Source organism: Zonotrichia albicollis, chromosome Z, assembly GCF_047830755.1.
Source record: "Zonotrichia albicollis isolate bZonAlb1 chromosome Z, bZonAlb1.hap1, whole genome shotgun sequence".
Lineage (NCBI taxonomy): Eukaryota > Metazoa > Chordata > Aves > Passeriformes > Passerellidae > Zonotrichia > Zonotrichia albicollis.
This window is the reverse complement of record NC_133860.1, coordinates 45,733,997-45,759,827: the sequence shown is the minus strand read 5'-3', so window position 1 is coordinate 45,759,827 and position 25,831 is coordinate 45,733,997. Positions and strand designations below refer to the sequence as shown.

At 39.9% G+C, this 25,831-nt stretch overlaps 1 protein-coding gene across 2 annotated transcripts in view; it reads right to left on the bottom strand.

Annotated features, from left to right (window-relative positions):
* The window catches only part of SLC1A1 (solute carrier family 1 member 1), a 107,244-nt gene that overhangs the window by 8,211 nt on the left and 73,202 nt on the right, over positions 1-25,831 (bottom strand). For both annotated transcript variants that reach the window (XM_074532851.1, XM_005488269.4), the window contains 6 exons: positions 11,913-12,005; positions 10,217-10,331; positions 8,365-8,407; positions 6,537-6,644; positions 5,046-5,230; positions 2,968-3,075 (listed from right to left, as the gene is read on the bottom strand). In XM_074532851.1, the coding sequence (XP_074388952.1) occupies positions 2,968-3,075; positions 5,046-5,230; positions 6,537-6,644; positions 8,365-8,407; positions 10,217-10,331; positions 11,913-12,005 (652 nt within the window). The remainder of the gene's footprint in view (positions 1-2,967; positions 3,076-5,045; positions 5,231-6,536; positions 6,645-8,364; positions 8,408-10,216; positions 10,332-11,912; positions 12,006-25,831) is intronic.

Here is a 25,831-nt window from a genome sequence, read left to right as displayed (position 1 = left end):
AAGATGCAATTATCAGAAAGCACCAGAATTTTTATACCAAAATCATAATCAGCAATTGAAAACAGAAATTCTAATAGCATTCATTTTTAAGTTAGGAAGAATCATGTCCCTCAGAATCCCAAGCTACCATTCCATGTAGCAATATCTCTTTCAGGGATGTAGCTTCCTTGCTCCATTTGGAAGAGAAAAAGGCACAAGCAAGGAGAGACAAGGAATTGCTGCAGCTTTTTTCTTTTCCTTTCTCTTTTTCTTTTTATTTTCCTTTCCCCCCTGCCCCCCCTTCAGCTTGAGTTCCCTCTGGCACTTAAATTATGTCTCCACTTTGACTTTCCTCAGCTGTAACTTCTAATATGGCCTCATCCTGACTCTGTAACCATCAATCACGAGAGACTTGAGATACTTAGTGGCAAATTGCACCAAAGACACTGGGGGAAGTCTGTTCTCTCATGGTGACCTGAATGAGACAGAGAGACTGAGATGAGCTGCAGGCAATGGTGGATGAGTCCTGGTAGGGCTGAGGCTATGAAAGGTCATGAATAATTAAGGTAGGAAGAAGGTGAGCTGGTTAGGGAGGTTAAAGGAAAGAAAGCAGAGGATAGGACAAATATCTTTAAAAGGAATACAAGAAACATTTAAGATAACCTGTTATTTTCAGGTTCAAGCTTAAAGAGAGGATGAAAAGCAGTTACAGAAGACACCAGTGAACAGAATACACTGCAGACAGGGTCAAATACATAAGAATGAAAACCAAACTGATGGTGGGAACTGCAGTTTTTAAGACCCAAACAAAGAGCAACATTTCTCCTTTTTCCTGAGAGGTAAGAATAAGGGGTATTCTTTCAGGCTGAAAAATGTAGAATAAGCCCCTTTTCCTTGTAGCCTATAGCTTTGTGTGTATGTGTTCATATCTGCTCTTGTGATCTGATTATTACATGCTCTCCCTGATGGTCAATTTTGCAGAGAATATGCAAAACAATGCCTTGAGTAGCACTCATGGAAGGCTGCTCTGCAGGAGGCAGAAATGCTGCAGAGGTCTTCTACCAGAGCACCCATCAGGGAACATGGTCATATTTGGAGGAACAGAGAATTTTTCTCTCCAAGGATGCAAATTAGTGCTCACTAATGTTTCTGATGGCACCTGGGGATCTACTTTAAATTGTTGTGCCTGTCAAACAAATGGTTACCAGCTAAACAGGAGGCTATGCAGTGGCAGGTTACTTTGCAATAAAAGTGTTTTGGAGAAGGCACTGTGCCTTCACACACACCTTAAGGAAGACTTGCCTTGTCACAGTAAAATCGTAACCTGTAACCAGTAATTGATAGGTAAATAGTCATAAAACTTGCTATCACATCTAAAACTAAAACTTACTATCTGATGTAAAACTGAAGTCAAAAGGGGCAGTAGTAATCCATTCAACATATTCCTTCTCTGAATTAACTGGAGTTAATGACATAGAAAACCAGCAGAAGTAATATACTGCCATTCTGTCAATGACTTCTATCTACCTTGTGGTTGGGGCGTCATTTATAATTTCTATAGAAAATATTAGATTCTTTATTTACCATCTCTTGGTAAATATCAGCTTTTGAAACCTGTAAAAATCTGACCTATTTTCCAAGTGCAAAGAAATACTCACAAAAACTGTATAATGCATTAGATGAACATAACTTGTACTCATCTCTGTAACATTTTGAAGAAGTAATGAATCAGTGCTATTTCTGGAGCAGTAATTCTTATTTAGAAAGAAATTTTATCTCTGATTTTCAAACAGCTAGTCCAAACATACTGGCTTATGAATAAAACAAAACAACAACCTTAAAATAAATATGCTTATCTAGCACAGATTAATGCAAAAACCCCAGAGATCCTTCTTGACTATTTATAAAGTAGTTTGCATTTCAGACTAATATATTACCATTCTCTTTGGCTGTCAGAAAGTGTGTGAAAGACATTTGAAGAATAGCATACAAATACATAACATGTGGGGAAAGAAACTCTTGAACAATTTTGGACTGAGCCTCTAGACAAAACATATATAAGTCTTAGTATACTGAAGGAATTATAGGAGTGGATGCTAAGGTAATGGACCAAGACTGCCTAGAAGGCTATGCTTCACTGAATTGGAAACAGAAATTTAAGCACATTTATCTGACAAGAGTCCTTTGTAGGATAGTTTTCAGAGATAGATAATAACCTGGTATTATAACCTATCATTGGAGCAGTTAAGTTATTCTAAAATTCCACTGCTGAAAGGCTCCACATTGTGCAGGTGTAACCTCCTGCACCCAGACTGTTCTACATAGACAACTGCTAAGAAAAAAGAATAGAAAAAAAGTTCTGATGCTTGGCTATGTTATTGAGATTACAACTTCTCTTTTTGCAGCCTCACCATCTATCCTAACCTTGGAGGAGGAATTAGCAAACAGTGCAATTCCCCGGGCTTCTCTTGATGTCAGCTGTCTGCTCAGTACTGCAGAGGCAAGGGATCAGTCTCTTTAGCATTCTTTATGGTGCACTGCTCTTACTATGCATCGTATTCAGCAGGGAGTTTGGTCTGTGCTGCAACACCTTGAGCCCAAAAATTCCCAAAAAATTCCACAGAGGTTCCCAACATAATCCACGTATTTGTATAAGTTTGATAGGCTGGCAAGCCCCAATAAGAAATAACTCATAACCTCAGCTTTAATACAGCAATATTTTCTTCAGCACAAGCTGTGAAGATGAAACAATGAACAGAATAAAGAAATTTACTTTTGGGTTTTGGTTTTTTTTTAGAAGGCAAGGCAGTGACTTTTTAAAACAGAACACGCATCCAGCAAAATGCATTCAAACCATCCTCACATATCCTCACATAATTTTCACTGATGAGAATTTTTGTCTCTGACCTAGAAGATTGGATGTGGTGGATAATTGAGTGGTAGTCAACTGAGCTCCAAAACTGCATACATGTTTAAGAAATGACATACCCACTTATTACTGTAGCCATATAAAGACCCAATTTACGAAAGATATCCCAGTTCTCAACTTGTATTATCTTCCCAGCAATTAAAAACACGATACCAATTGGCATATACCTAGAAAGGAAAAATAAAGCTATCAAAAATGCATTCTCAGAAATACTGTATGCTCAGCAGGAAATAACTTCTCTCCCAGAGTAATTTTTTTAAACAGATAACAAATATGTTTTGATATCCTATTTCACAACAACAGATTTTTTTTCTTAAATTATGTTATACATTGGACTTTATTCATTTGCAGCAAGGCTACAACAGAGGTGATGAAAAAAACCTGGAAAATAAAAGTAAATGTAACTCTACACATAGTCTAGCTAGTATTGTATAACTTGGTGTCACAGAATACACAGAAGTCAGGAAGGGGTATGGGCATATAGCCTGTTACAGCAAATGTTTGTGCACAACCACAGGCTCCCTGGGGGTGGAAGTTTCCAGGGTTGAGACCAGTGTCTGTCTAGTCCGCAATCACACACAGGTGGGAAAGGTCTCCTGTAGTTACAGGAGCTGCCCAGCAGCACTGGGGGTTATATCTGTGTCACCTTTGTCACAGAATAAACCTGCATGAGGCCATGCCTCATGGATCTGAACAGCTGTATAGGCTATTGCCTATAGAAAATTCAAGGGAAATATCAGGAATTATGTTAGCACCAGCTCCACTGCATATTTTTATTTTGGTTCCAGAGAGCAGCCTGTCACAGAGACAAGTTATTACTCCAGAGCCTTGAGCAGTATAATTTAATATATAAATTTGTGAATATATCAAATACATCCATTTTAAAATAGAAATTATAAATTTATAAAATGTATGTGTGCTATCTCATAAACAAAATTGTATCTTACCCCTGTAAAAAGCAGGTATACCTAGTACATCTAAGCACTGAACTTGATGAAAACAGTACTAATTCCTCATACTTTCAGCAGAAAACTCTGTCTTGTTTCAAACAACAGCTCCCACATCTGTAGAAACTCAGGGAGTCTGTAGCCACAGCTTCTGGCACGTGCAAGAAAATGGATAATCAATTTATAAATAAATACCTGTATGGCATGTGCTAAGTTGGGAGTCTCATTGTTGGTAATTTTCTTCAGAGTGAGGCAACCTGTCTCACAGGGCTTTAACTTAGCCTGGGACTAAACTAGCTGCTTAGCATAGGACTAGTTGCAGAAATTAATTTACCTTTCTTTAAGAAAGCAAGAATTGTGCAGACCCTGGACAGGTTTGCTGTTTTGCATACATCTCGGTATGCTGGGATGTAAGAAAAACCCATGGAAAAGTCAGATCTGACATGGTACTGGTATGAAATGTGCACATGAGCAGAGTATTGTAATAAGTGGCACAAGGCCCTCCGCATGTAGGATCAAACTCTGGAATGAGTTGTGTGTATTTATAGTCCTGATCCTGTAATTGTGATTTGCACATACAAAATTCTATTAATAGCTGTGAAGTCCAACCAAACACTATCACACAAGTTTCTATATATTAAATTTGTTTTTCTTGTCTGAGAACATTATGAGAATGCCGTCTCAAAACCTATTAGCAGGAGGTAAATGGTACTAAGTTGTATTTTGCATACCATTTTGAATTTTTCTCTGTGCTGTGGCTTGCATATTAATTCAGATTTCTAAAGGAAGTTATATCCAATGCAGACATCCTGTGAACACAATGTCTTTCAGAGAATATTGTTCAAGACTCAGAAGGGTATACGAGTGGTAACGCTTATCCTCAAAAGAGGCCTCAAATGACTAGTGCACTAGTTTTTTATAAACATCTAGCAAGAATGTCTAAAAAACTCAAGTTTCTTGGGAACAAATAGGACTGCTCCTTTAGTATATATTAAGAAGCCCTGTTTCCAGTTCCCTCAAAAGGATCAAATTCTGTAGAAAGGAAAATTTTTACCAATCTTTCTTTGAAAGCTGCTTTCTGTAAAGCACTATGCAAAAGCAGACATGAGGTTGAATCTGCTCTTACCTCTTCAGTGACAAACTCCACTTAAAGAAGTTATTGGAAAATACTAGTATATCCTTGAACTTACCACATAATTATCTGAACTATTCTCATTGTAGCTTCGTTCAGCGCATTGAAGAAATCCATCAGCACTTGTCCTTTCTCTCCCATTTTCCCAATAACCACTCCAAAAACAAGGCAAAAGACAATCAACCCCAGCACATTGACGCCGTTGGAATACATCCCCACAATTTTATATTCTTGGGTTTTGTTCTATAAATTGGAATCAAGAGAAAAAAATACTATCTGAAAATAGTGAATTTACTTCAAAGAGTTCTAAAACAAAAACACATTTAGATTTTTTTGAAAGACATGAAGCTCTTTCCCAGCCACTCTACTGGCTTTCTGAAATAGCCAAGTGCGCAAGTTCAGGAATACACTAAACTGAACTTGAATATTTTGTATTTTAAAGCCATGTATGGATCTGACCAAACTTCAGCAGGGAGTAAAGCACCCCTTAATTTGTGTTGTCCTTTCTATAGACTTCTGACATGAGTATGGCAAGGTCTAAGTATCCACAGTCATGCTTTCAAAATCTACTCCTCTACACTCAAGATTTACTCCCCACTGGAAAGCAAAACACAGATGTAGAATTCTTGCGTTAGTTTCTGAGCAACTCAAGGGTTTGTGTCTGGATCTAAGATAAATTCACCACTGCCTAACAACTGGGACATCAGTGTAATTGCATAATTTATAGGAGAATTGTGTGCACATTACATAAAAATCCTACTAAAGAGGTATTCATACATTCTTCTGTGCAGCCTGAACATATCAACAAAAGGGTGCAATTCTTCACTACATTCTGGTTCAGGATTTAATTAATGTCTCTTCATATAGCCCATCTTCCCATACTATTATTACTTTGAGATGAAATTTGGAAGGAGTGTAATAAAATGTATATTGATTTGGTATTGTTTATAGTTCTGCATTCACATTCTATTGAATTCCTTTCTCCCTCTCCTCCAGAGTAAGTCTAGACTTTATACACCATTAACACCCAAAAGCTTTCTACACTTCTAATGAAAGGCTTCTTAAATCTCTTCACTTTTTTTTCTGTACATTCTTTTTCAGAGTAAAAACTATTAATTAACAAATGCTTTATATTGTTTTGTTTTCCATTAAAAATATTTATTATTATTTTCAACACTTTTTTTTTTTTAGTGCTTACAATTACAGTTATTGCTACTCAAATATCTCAAGGTGATGTATATCTAGTCTTTCTGCAGTGAGTGTTGAATTTCTCAGAAAATTTACAAATCATAAGCAGATAAAAGTAATCAGTCTTCATCTGTTTTCTTTGGACTGGTCCATTACCCATGGGATCCTCTGATGTTCTTAATCCTACTGGAAGGACCTCTAGGCATTTACTAATTAACTTCTGTGCTCTTGCTAAAATCCATCTATGTGCTATTTCCAATCATTTCTTCATCACTAACCACATGAAATAAACCAAATTTAGTCTATGTTCTTTCTTCCTACTTCATATATTATGAAGGAATGAAAGGATAAAAGATCGTACCTCTGAAGCCCTTGCTGGGTTAGCCATTGTAGTGAGTTCCTCTGGAAATATGGAGCTCTTTTTATCCACAGCAGTTTTAGTTTTAACTTTTTCACGTTTAGTTTTATACTGGAAAAGTTTTTAAAGAAAAAAATCCAGAATAACTTATTTAGGAAAATGAGAAAACTGAAGAATAGACAAAGGCTCAGTAAAAATATGAGAAAAATTAACCAATTGAAGCTGAAGGTAGCAAACATAGACAAAGACTTTATTTCCCAATTCATGTGAGCCGTCAGGGCTCTGTTCCTCAGAAGCTATAGATCAAACAAGAGGTTCACAAATAATATCCTATGAATGCTGCTCCCTAGGATCTTGGATACCCCATGGATGTGCTGCAGTCTTGTGGGGCATGAGCTGGAGCTCCTGACAATGGCAAGAATTTTTTGCTGGAACAAACAGCCTGGAGAGAATTGCTGACAGTCATGCCAGGAGAGGCCCCTGGCGGTGTGGTCAGCCTAACTAATGCCATTATGCTAGGCAAACAGACATTCTTAGTGGTCAAATGAGTTACACATTTCCTTTTACCCCTTGTTGCCAGGTTTTCAAGGTCCTGTGCACCAAGCAGACAAACCGAACAGACTTACTCTTCCGCTCCCTACTAGCCTCCAGATTCCTGGCACTAGGCTGACTACCCCTCTCCTTATTTGTCTTAAATGTTCCAGGCACCCAGCCAGATGAGCAATGTTGATGATGCAGTCACCGAACAGGCAAATGTAACAGCAGCAGGTACACTGTCCGTAAAACCAAGCAGGTGTAAGTCCTAGTGAGTAACTTGGACCAAAACTGCTGCAGGACTGAGACCTGGTGGTCAGGGATGCCTCCGTCATTGTCTGCTTCCTCTGAGGACTGAGTGACCAACCTGCATTCTTTCATATGTTTTTCAAACCTAGATTATGGCTGTTATATTGATACAGCAAATTAAGTATTAAGATTTGACCAAATATGCAGTGGCTCCAGGTGATTAGAAAACAAGTTAAATTGTGCTACTATAAAACTGTTCTACACTGATTCTGCTCACAGAAATCCTGTGCTATTCTGATTGTAAGTTCTGTGCTACACTAATCATAATCCATTAAGAAAACAAGACTTTAATAGTAACTACAGTTTAATGCCACCAGCATTCATTCTGTCAAGGATTCCTAAAAGAGCCTGCCTGTCCCCTTAGTGTGGGGTGGCCAGTAATGATGACAAAAACAACATGGAGAAGTTTTATAAAGTGAGTTGTGCACAGAGCATATAAATTTCTTTTATAAATTTCTGGGGAAGGTTAGCTGCTAAGTCTAATATATAGACAGAAATTTCCTCTTTCATCTTGCAACTCTCCCTTTTCCTGAAAGATGTCTCAAATAGACTACTAGTTATCATCCTTTTCCTTCAAAGGATTTGGTCTGGGAGTTGATATTAGATGTGAGACACTTCAGGGTGAGGGCAAACTTAGACAGACTTTATCAGACACAGAGGGATCTTAAGAACAAGGCAACTAATCCTCTTAAGATGGTTCTTCTAACTCTTGTTGTCCCAAAAGAAAACATCTTGTCTTACATGCTGCTTGGTTTCTGCATCCAGCTCTTAAACAGTGCCTTTTTGGGACTTAATAGCTGATAGCAGAGTGTTTATCATAATGGAAATGGAACCAAGATGCCTTAAACCCCCACCTTTTTATAGGAGATGAAGATATTCTTGGACTTCTCAGAAATAAGTCTTGCCTGACAACTTTTTTGTGACATATGAAAATAATTTGTGGTTAACAGTGAAAACTACAGAAATAAAGAGGAATGTGTAAACTTACCTGTTGGAAACAGGCCTGAACAAGGTTCTCTGGGAACATATTCCTGTTAAAAAGCATAGAAGCATTTCAATATGACAGCATACTAAGGAAAAGTTGTTTGCTATAAACAAAATGATAAAATTTGATGCTTAAAAACAAGATCATGTTTTGTTTCTTTTAGCAGAAAGAAGTACATTTAGCATCACCAGAGATAGATAGATAGATAGATAGATAGATAGATAGATAGATTTTTTTTTCCAAAGAAATTAAGGGTTTAAGAATCCCAATGACTGTTTTCCTGCTAGCACTTGTTGAACTTTTGGGCTTATTTTTCAGCATTTGACATTTCTGTTGGTAAGATACTAAACCCAGTGTATTTTATCCCTGTTACATTATTTCCTTGACTTCTGTAAGAAATATAGGACACACCATCTTTATAGGTTATGTCAAATATAGGCAGAAAAGAAAAATAAAAAACTTCTTACAAAGGCTGTGCTGTAAGAATAAGATATTTGGTATGCTCTTTTGTAGTTTTGAATTCAGAAATTAATCTTGGTTAATGGTAAATTCTCTTGTGTTATTCTGGTGCCAAGGACAATTTTCAAACACTGAAAAATTAGGAGATTTAGTGCAATGCAGTTGTGTGACTCCAAATGCCAATTTCAGATTCAAGCAGTTGCAAAAAGAAAGCATTAATTAGGTATTTGGTAAATATCCAATCCAGTGCAGAAAATGCATTTGATACATATAATACATTGATATACTGAAGCAGAAGTTTTAAAAACTCCCCTAAAGATCTTTCACAAACTTCTGCCTTTGGTCTTCAAGTTTTAAAAGCAAAATCTATTCAAAAGCAAAATCAGTTTGTGCAAGTGTGGGGTTTTCCTTCATCTTTACAAGACTGTCTTGTGTTGAATCCTAAATCTATTATTTTTATCCATATTTTTGAATATAAATATATTGGCAATTCTAATTCCTTTAAAAGTGAATTTCAGATCATTTAACTGCTAATTTACAGTCTTCAACTTCTTTGCAAGAAGTTGAGCTATAATCTATAGCAAACCCCCAAACTACCAGATATGTGGCAGTTGATTCTTACATGACAGATTATGTAAAAATTCTACAAAGACAAAATGGTGGGCAGGAATAGTGACCCAGAATAGAGGCTAAATATACCAGAAGAAAAAAATCAACAGAAATATTTTTGAAGGTACCACCTAGCCTTTAGCCTCTATTGGAAATGCAGCCTTTATTGGTGTTATTTTTCTTCAAATCCCTTATACACAGTAGCTCTGAAAACCTGGACCTGTCTTCTGCAGACTTTCTAGGGGTTTCCTTCTTCTAACCACTTTAAAATATCTGTCATTGTCCATGATGCTAATGGGGAATGACACATTATACGGTTGCCTTAGATACTGGTGATGCAGCAAACTTCTTGACTGTGGAACCCCTGGAAATCTTGGCATACTGCATCTGTTACTCTGCATGCTGCCTTGTGGAGGGGAACCACAGCTCTGCAATTTCAGCTGGTTGTCTATGCTGGATGACACAGAAGCTGCCAACCAGTAATCCACCAGTAATCCACCAATCCTTTATGGATCTTTTCCTCATAATAGATAAATCTTGCATGTCAGTTTCTGTGAAGGATGGATTTTTCATCACTGGTTTATTAGCTGAAGTCTATGCTATAAAGAGAATTTCTTTTAAACAAACTGCTTTGAGTAAATTTTAAAATGTCTAATTTGTTGAAATACTACCCTAATTCATCCAAACAGTATCAGAGAGCATTTCATTGTATTACATATCACAACTTTATTTGTGTTTGTTTGAACTTCTGCAAAGGGGATATGGAAACTAAAAATTAAAATCTCACCTGATCAGATCCAGCAAGGCATCAACAGTATTGACTTCTGGGGAACTGCCCGTTCTGTCAATCTCACTTGCGCTTTGAGTCACTCCAGGTTTAAAGGTCACAACAAGGATAATCCCTGCAGAAGGAGAAGCAGAGCTCACCGTGCAAGCAGAGGCATTGGTGCATTCTTCCTCAGTATATCCTGTGTATCCAAACTCTTTGTGAACTCAACTCAACAAACACTTTCCCTGGGTGCTTCTGCTAGTATGTGCAGAAAAGTCTGCAGGTGGTGTCCTTAAATGTGTGGGTTCCCCTTGTAGAGGAGCTACTTGCAGGTTTGCCCCTAGACTTCATCACTTTAGCTTTGTTTTTGTATGTATTGTATTACATCACTACTGCTCACCAAGAGGGTAAATTACTTTAGCTGGCTTCAGATGAGTGTGCTGCAACTTTTGCAGAGTGAATATATTTAATTGCTATTTCCCTTGTCCTTTATGTAGCTCTTCTTGTTACTAGCTTTCAGATATGAATACAAGTGTGCACTCCAGAGTCACAGGGTGTTTCATTAAAGTTGGGTAGCAATACAGTTATGTAAGAGAAGGCTTCAGAAAAAGAAAGAAATTAAAAAAAACTAGATTAAGAAATACTAGATTTGACCTTGTAGATACTGAAATAAATGAAAAATTTTTCATTTACTTTAGTGGCTCCATTTTAAGAATTTTTACTATTGTTATTCTCCAAATTCTCAAAATATTTTTTCTCTTTTTTTTCCCCTTATACAAGTCCAGAGAAAGCCAGAGAAAATGAAACTACTAAATTTCAGTGAAAGGAGAAAGAAGGAAGAAAGAGCTGTTTGGATGACCCTTCAACCAGGCAGGAACAAGTCTTTCTAACGAATAAAAGCATTATTATATTTGTGTAGCTCGTTATGAAAAAAGTAATGTCATAATGCCATGGAACAACTTAGAATAGCAAGGACCTCAGGAGATTGTCTGGTTTAACACCTCACCCAAAGTTGGAACAATTTCAAAGTTAGATATATACTAATATTAGTCTTTATATAATATTTCTTATGTATTTACAGAAATTACCAAGACATCTGAGATAGATTGTTTTATATTTATTTTTTAAGAAGGAGGCTGAGGATGTTTCTTTAAGCAAATACAAAACATGTCAATGTTGCTTGTCAGGAACTTCCTGTAACAGGAGATGAGAATTTTGGAGATCTAGGATTGGAGCCTGGCAGTCACAGAGGGGAAAAAAAACTTTTAAGGAAAGAAACAAGATGACAAAGGAACCAGTAATTTCTGTCATTCTTTCAGGTGTGACACACTACATATTTTCCAACACGAGAATCAGGAACAGGCTATCAGTTTTGCAATTGAGGAAATTCACTTTGTATTTAAGGTTGGTCTTTGACATTGATTCAGCTTTCTCAGTGTTGGTCATTTTTTATCTCAGCAGACAGCTCCTAATCCTCCCTGAGCTGAAAAATATGGTGAAATTGCCTGTGGCCTCACACTGGATATGAAAACAGCTCAACCATGGACAGCAGAACAGTTCCTCTCTGTATCTGACTACAAGTAATGTCATGTTGTCTGGTTTGATTTCCCATCTTATCTCCTCATCCTGTCTTGAGAAATTAGTAATGTCACAGTGCAGTACCTTTGTAATTAGGCAATGATGATGATTTAAAAGTTACAGAATCATACAGTACCTAATATTACCGCAATGACTGTTGTGGAGAAATAATATACAACTGCCCGCAAACCAATCTTCCCAGAAATGCTGGAATCCAAAGCAGCAACACCTGCAAAAAACAGCCACAGAAACAAAACAATAAAAACCAGTCTTACAAGAATGTTGTCATTTTTGTAGAGAGAAGTAATTATTGTCTCTTACTTGTTTGCAGAAATTTTTTCCTTATTCAAGATGTTTCTAAATACTTAATTGACATTTGCACTTCTGAAAAATATCTGTAGCTGACCAACATATTTGCTTCTGCTTCTTTTCAAAAATCTGTTTTCCCTTTCCCCCTCCACCTTTTTTCTAGAACAAAGACAATTGAGCTTTCTTGATTCCCTGATGTTTGTGATTAATTAGATTTCTTTGGTTTATAAGAACGTCACAATTTATTTCCTTATTCTGTTAACTCATAGCTTCACTTTTTCCAGATCTGTAACATTTTGTCTTCAAAGCTAAAAGTCATGTGAAGAGAGTTGCTGAGGCCTGTTACCCCAGGTGGCTCAAAGACTTATCAGACAAGTAAGGATCATTTCTGGTCAGTTTGTCTTCATTACCAGGTTTACTGTTTTTAAATTTTTGACTAAAGCTTTTTCTGAAGTTTGGGTGGTCCACACTTCTCCACCTGTATATGTCATTGTCAAGAACTGATGGCAGATTTACTAATGAAAGTAGGGAAAATGCTGAAACAGGTATTAACTCAGGTCAACTTAGCTCCTGGCAACAATACTAGATGAAACTTCTTGTGAAGTATTTATTAGTTGTTTAAAAGATTTATAAAACTTGTATGTGTAAAATCAGTAACCAGGGAAAAGTGAGCATTTTGACTCCAAAACTTGTCTCTTTATAACAACATTAGTTAATAAATCACTGCTATCTCTTTATTATACCTTTGTGATCCATTAATATTTGTATGTTTATTGAGTCAGTTTATCAAAGACTGGCTGGATTCCTTTTCATACAAAAGGTAAACCATGAGAAGGATATTTAGCCTCAGAGAAGTGTGATTTTTGAAGGGAAAAATAGTTTCAAAAGTGAAGGAAGAAAAATCAAGAGATTTGACTTACATGTAACTTACTGATCTTTGAGCTCAAAAAGGATCTTAGCAAGCACAGTTTAACAATGTGTTGATGTCTCATTCAGAAGTTATACTAACAGCACTGACAACTTGTGCTTAGAGTACTCATATAATGTCTTACTAGTTCTGTTAATTGTTATTCAAAATGCAAACAATACTCAGAGGGAAGAATGAAGGTTATTTTATTTCATAATCTGATTATCTTGGGGTCTTCCATGGCATAGTGTACCATAAGATTGAGTACAGAAGAACTACACATATATACAGAAATCATAGTTCAAAGATTCTCTCACTTGTAAAGCAAATAAAGACAATCAATGAACTATTCATATGGCAAAGGAATACAGATTAATGCAGAGAAAAACAATGTCACAGCTATTACATGAAACTGTCGGCAGTAAGGATATTGTTTGAGGCACAAATAACAGAATAAACACAGAATCTGAGCCTTGATTTCCATTTCTCACCTTGGGAATTGGGGGGAAAAAGGTAGAAAGGAGGACTTATCCATTGCTATGGGCTCAGCTGTGGAAGTAATAGCAGCAAGAACTCCTCAGAATGGAAAGTTTTGGGAGGAAATAGCTAAAACTGGAAAATTTGGGGAGCAGGAGGGAATAGTTTAGATCTAAGTGACCTTGTAGCTGGGATTGCTAAAAATGTCAGTGTGGGAAAACTGCATTTATTATGCCTAGTGTTGTTCAGCCTGCGCCTCTTTTGAGAAGTGGAATTCCTGTGGAGGAATAACGCACTCTCGCAGAGATGCAGGAAGCCTTCTGTTACAGCGAGGCAGGCTGCAAGCACTTCCCCCACCCTGGCCGCTAGGATGAGCCAAGCCTAAGGGAGCTCTGTCTCCATGTGCCTCGGCCAACTGGCATTGTTGGTGAGGTAATGAAATAAATCTACTCTTTGTGTTTCAGCTGTCACTTGGCGGTTCCCTTGGTTACCTGATTGTGTCAATTCACACCAATAATAACAAATAATGCTTTCTATGGACAAACCTATTTTCAAAGGTTCAATGTTGAAACTTCTGCACCTGATAAATTAACTTGGAAGAATTCACATACTTTTTTTAAAAGAGAGCAAGCAGGTATTGCCACCATTCCGTATCTTTTAATGAAAAGTTAAAAAAAACTTGGAAATAATGGAATTTTATTCTAAAACTTATGCCTTCCTTTTTTTTTTTTTTTTTCTGACAGTCTGGTTGACTTAGTTAAGAGCCTAATAATCATGCAAGGTTATTTCCCTGGAGTAGTCAGTTATAAAGATCCTACAGTAAATATGAAAGGAGATTCCTGTGACAGGAATTCTTCTGGCTCCAAATGAAATCCCTTTGCAAACTGTTATGCTCAGTAGAGTTATAGAGTTATAATAAAGGGTAAACTTTGCCCCTGCCTTTTTAAACTGAGTAATGATCCTGTTAGTGAGCAAGCTATGCTAGGATCCAGCCTGTCCTTCCATTTTCATGTTGATGCTGCTTTGCTGGTAACCATAAAACCACACAAATTATTGACAGACGTGGCTGAATAAGTACAACAATGGTCTGGGGATGATAGGTGTGGGATTTACATTTTTTGAAAGCTGCTGTACTTTGAAACCTGCATTCAGAATGATGTTTCCATATAGAGACTGAAATAGCATTCACTACAAGTGCCACAGACACAGGTTTACACTGGGTAATGTATACTAATAAGCTCCTTTTTTCTCATGTTAGCTTGTTACACATAAGAAAATATGATATATAATAATGGACTTCTATCCAGATATGTCCTACTGTCATGACTGAGCAACTGATAGGATAATTGATAGCCACTAGCCTTTTTCTCAAGAAAACTGAAATTAAGATTCTCTTTTTAGTTACATCATGGCTTTAGTTTCATCATGTCTTTTGGTTTCTTTGGAACTGAAAGAGTTAATAGAAGATGTATTGAAGAAAGCACTAAAACACTACTAACTACAAAGCTAGTAGTATTAAACTACTATACAACACCAATTTCAGTTCTAATTACTCAAACTAAGATGGCACACATGCTGCTTCAATAGGATAGTCTGCAGTGTCATTCAAAATTAAATCACAAAAGCAGTGTAATTAGGTTTGGTTACCTACTTTGGATTACAACTAAACGTTTACAGCTCATGTATTTGTTCTTTCTTCCCTCAATCTATCCCCAAATTTAAACACGTTTGAACAGATAAACTGGTAATATAATTTACTGTATAGAGTTTGAACAGGCACAATCGATTCTCCTCCGTCCCATGGCATTTCAAAACTGCAGTTATTTCTGATTAGTCCCCCAAATTTTCCTATAAAAGATTTCCTAATTCAGCTGTAGCCACTGAAGCACAAAATGCAATTCTGTGGCTATGATACAAAAAGGCTTAAGAGTGAGATCATCACCAAAGACCCTAACTGATGTTAAAATCTGTTAATCTATCTACCTCTCTGCCCATATGATTTTACCAGAACAGAGTTAAGGTTTTATTTACTGAAGTAAAATTTAGGAATCAATTGTCTAGTCTGCAATTCACCTCCCACATTTTCTGTTACAGTCTCCAGCTTGAAGCTCTTAGCACTCTTCTCTTTTTTTGCCCAGTTTTCTCTATTTTGTATACACTTGCAAAAGAATACAACCCAAAAAATCAGTGAAATGAAGTCTCTCCCTTCTACTCTTTCTTGTATAAGGACCTCAAAACCCTCCTAAAGTGAAATGCTGCACTGCAGGAATTTTTAAAAATGGTACATGTTTAAGACTACTTCCCTGAAATACTACTGGATAAAGCTATCTAAGGGAATAGTCTCATTTAAACGAAACTAAGTTTAAATATGAAACATGGTGTTCCAGAATTTTTTAGGAGTAGCCACTGAACATAAAATATGTTCACTTTAGAGGCCTGTAAAATGCCTATATACAAATGGGCAAATGGCTTTGGTTTGAGGCACAGCACTGTAATTCCAGAGTTGTTCACTATGCTCTTGTGAGACCACTGCTCGGTCCTGCGAGATCTGGGAGTAAAACGAGTTCTGTGAAGTACTGGAAACAATCACAGGGGTCTTCTGACTTGCTAGATATCATCTTCATAATTCCCTACGGGATGACACCTACATCCTTAGAATTTCTCATACCATTCTACAGATTGGAATACATGCAACTGTACACACAGATTTACGCTTCCAGGTGCTTTTTTCAGTACATCATGAGAGATTTAATCATAAATTTGGTGCAGTGGTTGACTCTGTTCAACAGAAATAATCATACGTAGACCTCCTGGCATTTTTTATTCCTGCTCTACAAATTTCAGTGCCATTATCAAGTCCATCTCTTGCAGTACTTAGCTGTTCTCAAACTTCCAAAGATCAGTGGAAGCTGACAGGATCATCACTTTATCTGCACAACATATTGATCATTATGTATAATCCATAAAAGCTAGGCTGTTTAACTCCTTTTGCAGCACAACCACACTTGAGGATCAAGATGTGAGTTTTCTCAATGCCACTTAGCCAGCTTCTAGCACTGACAGTTGTTCTCTTTAAGTGACCCAGGGCCTGAAGGAAGTCTGGCTCAAGGTCCTTCCAAGTTCACACTGCTGACAGACACATGGTGTATTTCTCTATTAGTTTTAGAAGCTAATTCAATTCCGATGAAAATCAACTCAAGTATGGTGCATATCAACTGCACACCAATTCTCTCAGGGTTCTGATATCTAATTCCCTATCTAATCCCCAATTGTAGAAAAATTTAACAAAAAAAGTTCCTGAAGAATAGAACTGTATGCCTTTTAGACCTTCTCAGCTATGACCACAATGCTGATTCAAAGGCAAAACACAGTTCTGAAACTGCTCCAAACTGCAAGCAGCCTTACTGACTAATTGAAGAACTTCTGAAGTCACTAGATAAATCACAAAATTATTCTCAACTTCTCCCAGGTGTTCACACTATATTTCTTCACGTCCATTTTGGCTTTTCTGGCTGCAATATGCAGTCACTACATCATAGAAATTATATGTAAATAAATTATATGTAATTAAATTAAATTAAATTAAATGATGGTGAGCATCCAGGGAAGCAAAAAGTTTTTACAGAATGTTGCATAAGGCACAAAAAACCAGAAAACCATAGGCGACTCTTAAAATGCATACAGAGAATTTCAATAGGCAGTCCTTCTAAAGGGATCACAATGTCTTATATAAAAGAAGTAATGTTACTTTATTGCTGGGGTGAACTATGTTATGTGTTGTTGCAAAAAGGTAATATTTACTCTTTAAAAGTACTGAGGAGAAAAACCCAAAAGAGTGCTGACACTCTCTTCTGAGAGATCTCATTTAATTCACTGGTCATCACAAGGCTAGTGGTCAGGCCATAAAAACAATCTTTCTTAGATGCAAGTGAAAGTTCTGAATTAGTTGCCATCTTCTACTTGCAATGGGAAACACTACCAATGCTGAAACAGTATTTGGCCTTTACTTCAGAAGACCAACATGCTTTTTATCTGAGAAGTGAACACCAAATTCTAGCTCCAGTGTTGAGCAAGACTATTGCTTGCACAAGCAGTGTATAGCAAGCTTCCAAAGCCAGTTGTCCTCTGTCCTTTTGTTCTTGGCCCAATATTTCCTTTTGTCCTTGGTCTGTGCTCACTTTTTGAAGGGAAAATCCCTCTGCTTACAATTTGGAAAATAAGTGCAGTGAGGGAATCACGGTTGTGAATTCAGAGCCTATGCTTTACTGAAGACATTTTGAGTCATCTATGATTTTCCCCTCTTCCCATTCCAGACTCTGAGCCCTTTCTGTCCCATTTTGCCCTTTTATTTGCATGATGTTGTAGCTAAGCCCCGACTGTCAAGTTTGCTCTGACTGTCAATAATCTCCTGAAATGTCATTTTCTTCATATTCTCCCTGAAATTTCAGTTTCCAGACTAGTTTAACAGCAATTTATGTTGCTTCTTCCAAAAGCTGAATGGTGAATATTTTCTTTTTTTCCCTGATGCTTTGTGGAATTCTCTGGGTAATGTAATACCATGTTACTTGTGTTTGAACAAGACGACCAGGACCAAGTAAGTCATTCACAACTGTCTACTGAAATACCACCCACACACAGGACTTCAGACAGCACGATGTACTGTCCACTGCTCATCTGAGACAAAGGACTCAGGTTACTATTGCCACTAGATCATTCTCAAAAATCTTTCACTTGATATACACCTCATAATTTTATTTTTTCCTTATGTTTACTGTGTCATGTGGCTTGGAAAGATCTTTTGCAACTAGTCTTTCCCCAGCTAACTGAATGACCTCTTTAGCTGTGTCTCATTAGGAGGACAGGTCCAAGTCAGATGTTGGCTGAGAAGATCAGGTAATGAAAAAGCTATGGCAAACGGAAACCCCAAACACACAGTGATTTGCAGTCTCTCAAATGAGATTTTACATGATCTACTGTCTTTAGTGTTTTTACTAGAAGTCTTCCATTCCTATTCTGTCAATTCTTCTGTAACAGCAGTTATCCTGTCTATTCAAATGTCATTGTTACTTACTGTAAAGGAAAAGGATTTCTGTGGCAGCTTGTAGCAATTACCTTTTCAATCGACTTGATAGAAATTTTATTATTGCTTTTCTTTAGAACAAGTGATTGTTATCCCACTAGTAAGTTGTGTCAGTGCAACAAAAGAATGTCTTACAAATGAAATGAGAAAAACTAGCACATAACAGGGGCACAGTGTTAGGGAGAGAGTGGGAAAGAGAGATAGATGCATGCAGGTAATGCCTAAGCAATTGTTCTTGCTATTTAAATATAACCAAAAATTCAAGTCAGAAAATTCTCAATTTCTAATTACATGATCTAATGAGACTTGGATTAACATGTCAAATATTGGTCTCTTAACTTTGGAGAGGCATTGAAAAAATATTATTTGAAAAAAAAACCCAACAAAGAGACTAAAATGTGGAATATAACAATAGTTATAACAGCCCAAATACTGAGAGATGTCTTGGTTCATTTAGGATGAGGTTGAAAAAGTAATTGTAATGAACCTTTCTAAATGCTAGATAGGGTGGAATGGGAGATGAACAGTTTATAGCAATGAAAGGGTTAAAGCAATTATAAAACAGAGGGAATTTCTGACCCTGGATATCAGTTTGCTGAGGGACTGTTGTGCTGTGTTCTTGGCAGCTGGCACAATCGTTGTATCTTTCCCTACAGAGCTTATTGGAGACATGCAGAGAAAGAGGGTATTAGTACTGCCTTCTATTCATCACTTCTAGGAACATTTTAGTTTTTTCTCTAGAAAGCTCTTAGAGTTATATAATCTGAAGTTAATGACTTTTTAGGAGAGATGATGTTCCTGAGTTGGAATATAAAAACTTGAAAGGAAGGAGGATGACACATCTATCTGCCAAGATAGACAGGTGGACAAACTCACAAGATTCATTACAGAAATCAGATTCAGTTCAAGGATGCAGCAGAAATATAGCCCTGAACTGTTGCTGGTGATACATGTATGGAGTGTATACAGAAACGGAGTGTATACAGAAAACTGTAGTATTGAAAGTGCTTGAATTCTCTCAAAATTATTGATGGCAAAATGTGTAGGTGGACAAGGTTCAATTTCCAAGCTATTAAAAAAGCCCTTTAACATGACACTGCATTTTTAATCGATTGTGATATCTGCTCATAGGGAAATGGAGTAAAAAGGTGAATGAAATCTGGTTTATCTAGTTGTATATGTCCTGAGTATCTAGTTGTATATGTCCTGAACAGTTTTATATGTCCTGAGCTCCACAAGAGAACCACAGAAGACACCAACTGACTTTAGACCCATCCACAGTGGTACCACCAGCAGTGCCCACAGTGATATGGCTAGGCCAGGAGGCAGTGACAGCTGGTACCACAAAATGGCTGTTCTGTTGTGCAGAGGGGAACATATGTGGCCCGAAGTTTAGAGTCCGACTAGCTGAGGGCGAAAGGCCGACGCCTCTCTGCAATTCCTGGCCAGCACCCTTCGGCATCTGATGGCCTCAGGCTGTGCTGGCTGCGGACTGGCGTACACCGCTGGTATAGGAGAGGAACGGAGCTGACCATTTCCCGAGGGTTAAACATCGGTTTATTCAAGGTGATGCCGGATCCAAACACCGGGAAACTAACCGGGAAAAAGTTTTTCTCATAGGGGGTGAAAACAGGATTATAAAGGAGGGGGGTGGGTACAGGCGGAGCCAATCGGGAAAGGTGAGGGGATGAACTTCACAGAACTGACACTCCATGGAGACCAATAATCAAAAGGTAAAGGAGGTGTCCTGGGACCCCAGCCAACCACCATCTCCAGAGAGGAGAAGGTTCTCGAAACCTGGGAGGAGGAAGGGAGTGATTGACCGGACAGGGAGGAAACAACTTTCACTTATAAGGGAAACCAGGGGAGGAGCAATTACATATCGGCAACTATGAATAGCGGTTACTATAGCAACTTAGCTGACAGGCTAGCACTGGCGGGAAAAACTGGGGGAACGAACCCATTTTACACATAATAGGGGAGAACAATACATAAATTGGGGGAATAACACAAGAAACTTAACAACACACTACCACATCTCCCCGTTTTTTACCAAATAAAAATTAAAATGAAGAGAAAAGTCCAAATTAAGCTTAGAATGCAGGAACTCGCGGCTGGTCATGACAAGTGTCTTTGTCTTCTGAACATTGCAAGGGACAGTGGCACTCGGCGCAGTCAGTTTTCTCCAGACCAGCTTGCAAATTAGGAGGATGAAAATCAAAAGTGAGTTGGGGAAATGTACTAAAAGACAAAAAGTGAACAGTTAAACGCAAAATACTTAAACAGATGGTTCTGCCCCAAATAATAAATCCAGTTCGGGAGAAGAAGAAGAAATGGGGGAGGGAGGTTGGGATTAATAAACCAGAGGTAGTTCAGTGACGAGAGGGGTAGGAGCAGCAGTCTCAGCATTGGGGAGGAAGTAAACATCTGAGGAAACTGATGGTGTTTGGGAGGGTTTTCTCTGTCGCCGCGAGCACGCCTGAACCTGTGACTCAGCTTCCTTCTGCATCCTCTGCTTCGGGATGAGGGGCCTGACCCATTTGGATGGTCTTTTTCCTCTGTCCTCTTCCTATCTTGCTTCATAGGGCACTGGGGCAACCAATGCCCCACTTTGACACAGAGGTGGCAGGGGTGAGCTGCCGTCATCCTTCTCCCGGATCCCGGTGTCATTGGTCTGGTGGCGGTGGCAGCTTTGGCGTCTGTGTCTTCTGACGTCGGATACTCTGCAAAGGCTACGGAGGCTCTTTTGGGGCACGCTTTCGGGTCTTGTAGAGGAACCGTCTTGGCACACACTTCAATCATCATTTCTACTGTAGGTCGGGGGTTTCGAGGGAGAGATCGGATAGCCCGCCTGCACGCTGTGTTGGCATTGTAATAAGCCATCTGCCTAAGCATCTCCTCTCTCTCCCTTTCTCCTGGATCCTGCGCTTCAACGAACCGGTAGAGCCTTTCTATAAATTCTAGGTAAGGTTCCTGTGTGCTCTGTCTTATTTCTTCTTCTGCTAGCTGGGAGGTGATAGTAGCTAGCTTATAAAAGGCACGCTCTGCAGCTTTCCCTGTTTCCCTGAGTTGTTCTGTGAACAACGCCTTTGCCTGAGCTGCCCCACTCGCCCACTGCCCGGTGCCTACAAGATGGTCCTCAGAAATTGCCAAGCCCTCGGTGTCATGAGATGTGGAGGGGTTCTCCCAAAGCGTTGGGAGAACCTCTACAATCTGCCTCCTCCATTCTCCCGCCCAGACCCTAAATTCAACGGGTCTCAAAAGACTGGAGAAAAGAGCTCTCAGGTCCGCAGGCACCAGATTTCCCTGTGAGACCACCGGTCGAAGGAGCCCTCGGAAATATTCTGATTCCCGGGAGTGGTCACTCTGAGCTTTGCACAGTTCTATTATCTGGGCCTGGGCTATAGGCACCCACTGTGCCTGTGTATTCCCCCTTTCGCCTAGGTGGTAGGTTACCGGAGCGGCTTCTAACAGGGGAGCTTGCTCCGGTTTCCGGCTTCCCCCCCCCCCCCGCTCCTAACACAAAGCGTGAGAGCTGGGGGGGGTGGCGTGGGAACTGAAACTGGAGGAGGTTGAGGCGGGGTTTGGCGATGACGCAAGGCAAGGGAGTGGGCGCGGCAAACTATCCTTCTCCGCCCCCTGGGCGGCTTTCGGAGGCGGAGGGAAAAACGAAAGTGGAGCGGGGGGGGAGGGAATGGGGGGCTGCACCGAGGGAGGGGTTTGAGGAGGAGCTGAAGGTGGGGCGGAGTGCTGAGGAGTGAGTGGGATGGAGGGAGGGTATGAGAGAGGAGTAACTGGGCAAGGGGTGTGGTCAGAGTGAAGGAAGGGGTTGGTGCTTGGGAGGAACGGGTTAGCGGAAGAAGAAGGAGCTCTGGCGGCAGAGACCGCGTGGTCCCCGCCATCTTGGACAGTAAAGGACCTACTTTGTGGAATTTCATTACTAAGCGGAACAAACTTAGGGGTTGAAACTGGGGACTTGGGAACTGGGGTAGAGGGTGAGGATGGAGGAACTTGGGCAGGGCTCCTCGGATGGGGAGGCTGAGCAGGTTGAGAGGGAGCAGGGGCAGAATGGTTTCCCTGCTTTTTGTTGGCCTTTAAAATCCCTTTCGAGGGCTCCTGCCTGTGTGAAGAGGGAGAGGGCTGGGGGGTAAGGATGCGGGAACTGGGAGAACTGGGGAACAAACTCGAAGAAGAAAAATCCTTTCTTGAACTCCCGGCTGGGCGCAGCGAAGTTAATACTTTGCTTGCCCAGTATGCCACGTTAGATAACCGGGGTTCCCCAGCGTTAACCTGTTGGTCTAATTTGGCCACAATGGCTGCCCAAAAACGCGGCTCTTTTGCAACTTCTGGGGGAACTTCAGGGAAATGTGAGAATACCCATCTAATCAACACTATCAACTCTTTCTTGGGGGCAGTAAAACCTCTTCCAAGTAACAAACCCTTAACTACAAAAAAAACTCCTTTTTGGGTTTTGCTCTGACCCACACCCATGATCGTGGGGGGTGTAGCGGCCCCGCCGCGGCAAACCACGCGGAAAAGCCGCCCCGTGCTGAAAGAGCCCGCCGCAACCACTCAGCGCCGCGCCGAGAGCCCCGCTGCTGGGCCCGGCGTCACCGTGCAGGGACACCGCGGGCACGAAAGGCGGCAGACGGCAGTCCCCCGCGTAGAGCTCCCAGGGAAAATTAAAAAGGCAGGGGAGGAACCGAGTCCGGGGTTCACCTAATCAAAGAGCGTTGCAAACGAAAAGTTCAGGCGGATTAGTCCACTGACACCGGAGGTAGTCTGACGGCTAGTAGATTTAAAGTCCAGTCCGCGGGGTACGGTGAAGGCCCCGCGTGGGCGCCATCTGCAGAGGGGAACATATGTGGCCCGAAGTTTAGAGTCCGACTAGCTGAGGGCGAAAGGCTGACGCCCCTCTGCAATTCCTGGCCAGCACCCTTCGGCGTCTGATGGCCTCAGGCTGTGCTGGCTGCAGACTGGCGTACACCGCTGGTATAGGAGAGGAACGGAGCTGACCATTTCCCGAGGGTTAAACATCGGTTTATTCAAGGTGATGCCGGATCCAAACACCAGGAAACTAACCGGGAAAAAGTTTTTCTCATAGGGGGTGAAAACAGGATTATAAAGGAGGGGAGTGGGTACAGGCGGAGCCAATCGGGAAAGGTGAGGGGATGAACTTCACAGAACTGACACTCCATGGAGACCAATAATCAAAAGGTAAAGGAGGTGTCCTGGGACCCCAGCCAACCACCATCTCCAGAGAGGAGAAGGTTCTCGAAACCTGGGAGGAGGAAGGGAGTGATTGACCGGACAGGGAGGAAACAACTTTCACTTATAAGGGAAACCAGGGGAGGAGCAATTACATATCGGCAACTATGAGTAGCGGTTACTATAGCAACTTAGCTGACAGGCTAGCACTGGCGGGAAAAACTGGGGGAACGAACCCATTTTACACATAATAGGGGAGAACAATACATAAATTGGGGGAATAACACAAGAAACTTAACAACACACTACCACACTGTTGGAGCTGTTTGCCCTTGAGAGCTGGTGGTAACTGTGCTCCATGAACCAGAAGTGCACTTCAAAGTTTTATTACCTTAATTTAAAACTTCAAATAATGTAGGGGCTGTCTCAGTTGTATAAGGTCAACTGATATTGATGGGAAAGGAGTAGATGACTATGACAGAAGTAATCTGAAGAAGAGGGGCACAAAGTCTTGTCCATTAATAACTCATGACTCTGCCATCCTGCCTGCTTCAATGATTGCACATGGACAGCAGGGACAGAACTTCCAACATCCCTCAATACAGCTGAAGGCAGAACTCATTAACAGTACTGTAATGTTTTCTGACCTTCACACAATTAATGATATAGAGGGAAGAGGTGAGTCTCCTGTCTGAGCCCAGTTAACTAATTTACTAACACTATACAATAGATCTGATTTTCTTGGAAGCTCTTTTGGCTTAAGAAACAGCAAAGCATACAAAGAACATGAAGGTACTTCAGAAGACAATCCCTGACTATGTTAAGCTAGCCCAGTAATTTCCCAAGGACGGTGCTGGTGATGCACAGGGCCTGTTAAGGATGCCTAAGGATGTAAGAAATAGAGCATCTCCCGGTAGCTGCGCTTCTTGGACTAGTAGAAGTAGAAACTGCTGAGGCAGATTTATGGTGAAATCATTGCCTTTGTACTATAAGTAGCAAGTGCAAGTAAGAGTGTATATTTAGTATAGGGACAAATGGAACTGGCATGATGCTTCAGACTGCAGTGGACCTGGAGTCAAAGCAGGCCCTGGAGTAAAGCAAGAGTTTATTTCTACAGCGATGGAAACATTATAGTTTTGCCAGACCCACAGCTCAGCAGACATTGTATTTATAGCTCACTTACAGCTGCCCTGAGAGAGGTAATTGAGACTTTTTTCCCACTGGTCCTGAAGTATGCCATGTGTACCTGCAAATGCCTCATCAATGGCTTTAGGAAATTTTGGTGTTACCCATACCCGAGCCTGCAGAAATTCACAATGCAGGAAACTCTAATGCATCTGTTCTAGTCTCTTTGAAGTTGTCTGTGAAGGCTGAACATGCAGGGGAGGTCAGAAACATAAGAAAAAGCTTTATTAATATTTTGTCAGGGAGGAAATATAAGAAATGAGGCACAGATTATTGCAGAACTTGAAACAGATGTTGAACAGCCGATAAAATCATGTCATTAATTTTGAGATCTGAGACATGGACCTGCTCTGCTATGTGCCACATCTTTTAATACAAAGCTAAAATTTCTTGCATTTATGGGTAACTCTGGAAACATAATCAAAAAAAAGGTCATTTATCACATATGTGATGTGAATTTTTTTGACAGAATACATTCTAGCCCTGAAGAAAGATCTCCACATCAAGACCCATGGCTTACAGTTTGAAAATCCATGTGGCAGGCAGCATGATATAACCCCATCTGAGAAGCACCAACTGAAAAGAGATGGGAAGCAGACCCATGTTATTCTCATAGTATCTGGATGTCTGGGGATGTTGCGTTAAGATCCAGATCTCCTGACACTAGCTACTAACCCGGAACTTAGGTGCAGGAAGTAAGGCCAGACACTTTATGTGGACTGATAAAACTTCAGACTAGGCATGTAAGTTTCCTCAGCTCGTACCCAAGTAGAAGAGAACAACTCTTCAGGAAACTTGACAGTTGTCTCCAGCCTAAGTTCTACTGGCATCCTGATAGAAAACAGATTTACAAACATTTCCTGCTGTTGCATACTGTGTGAATCTCACT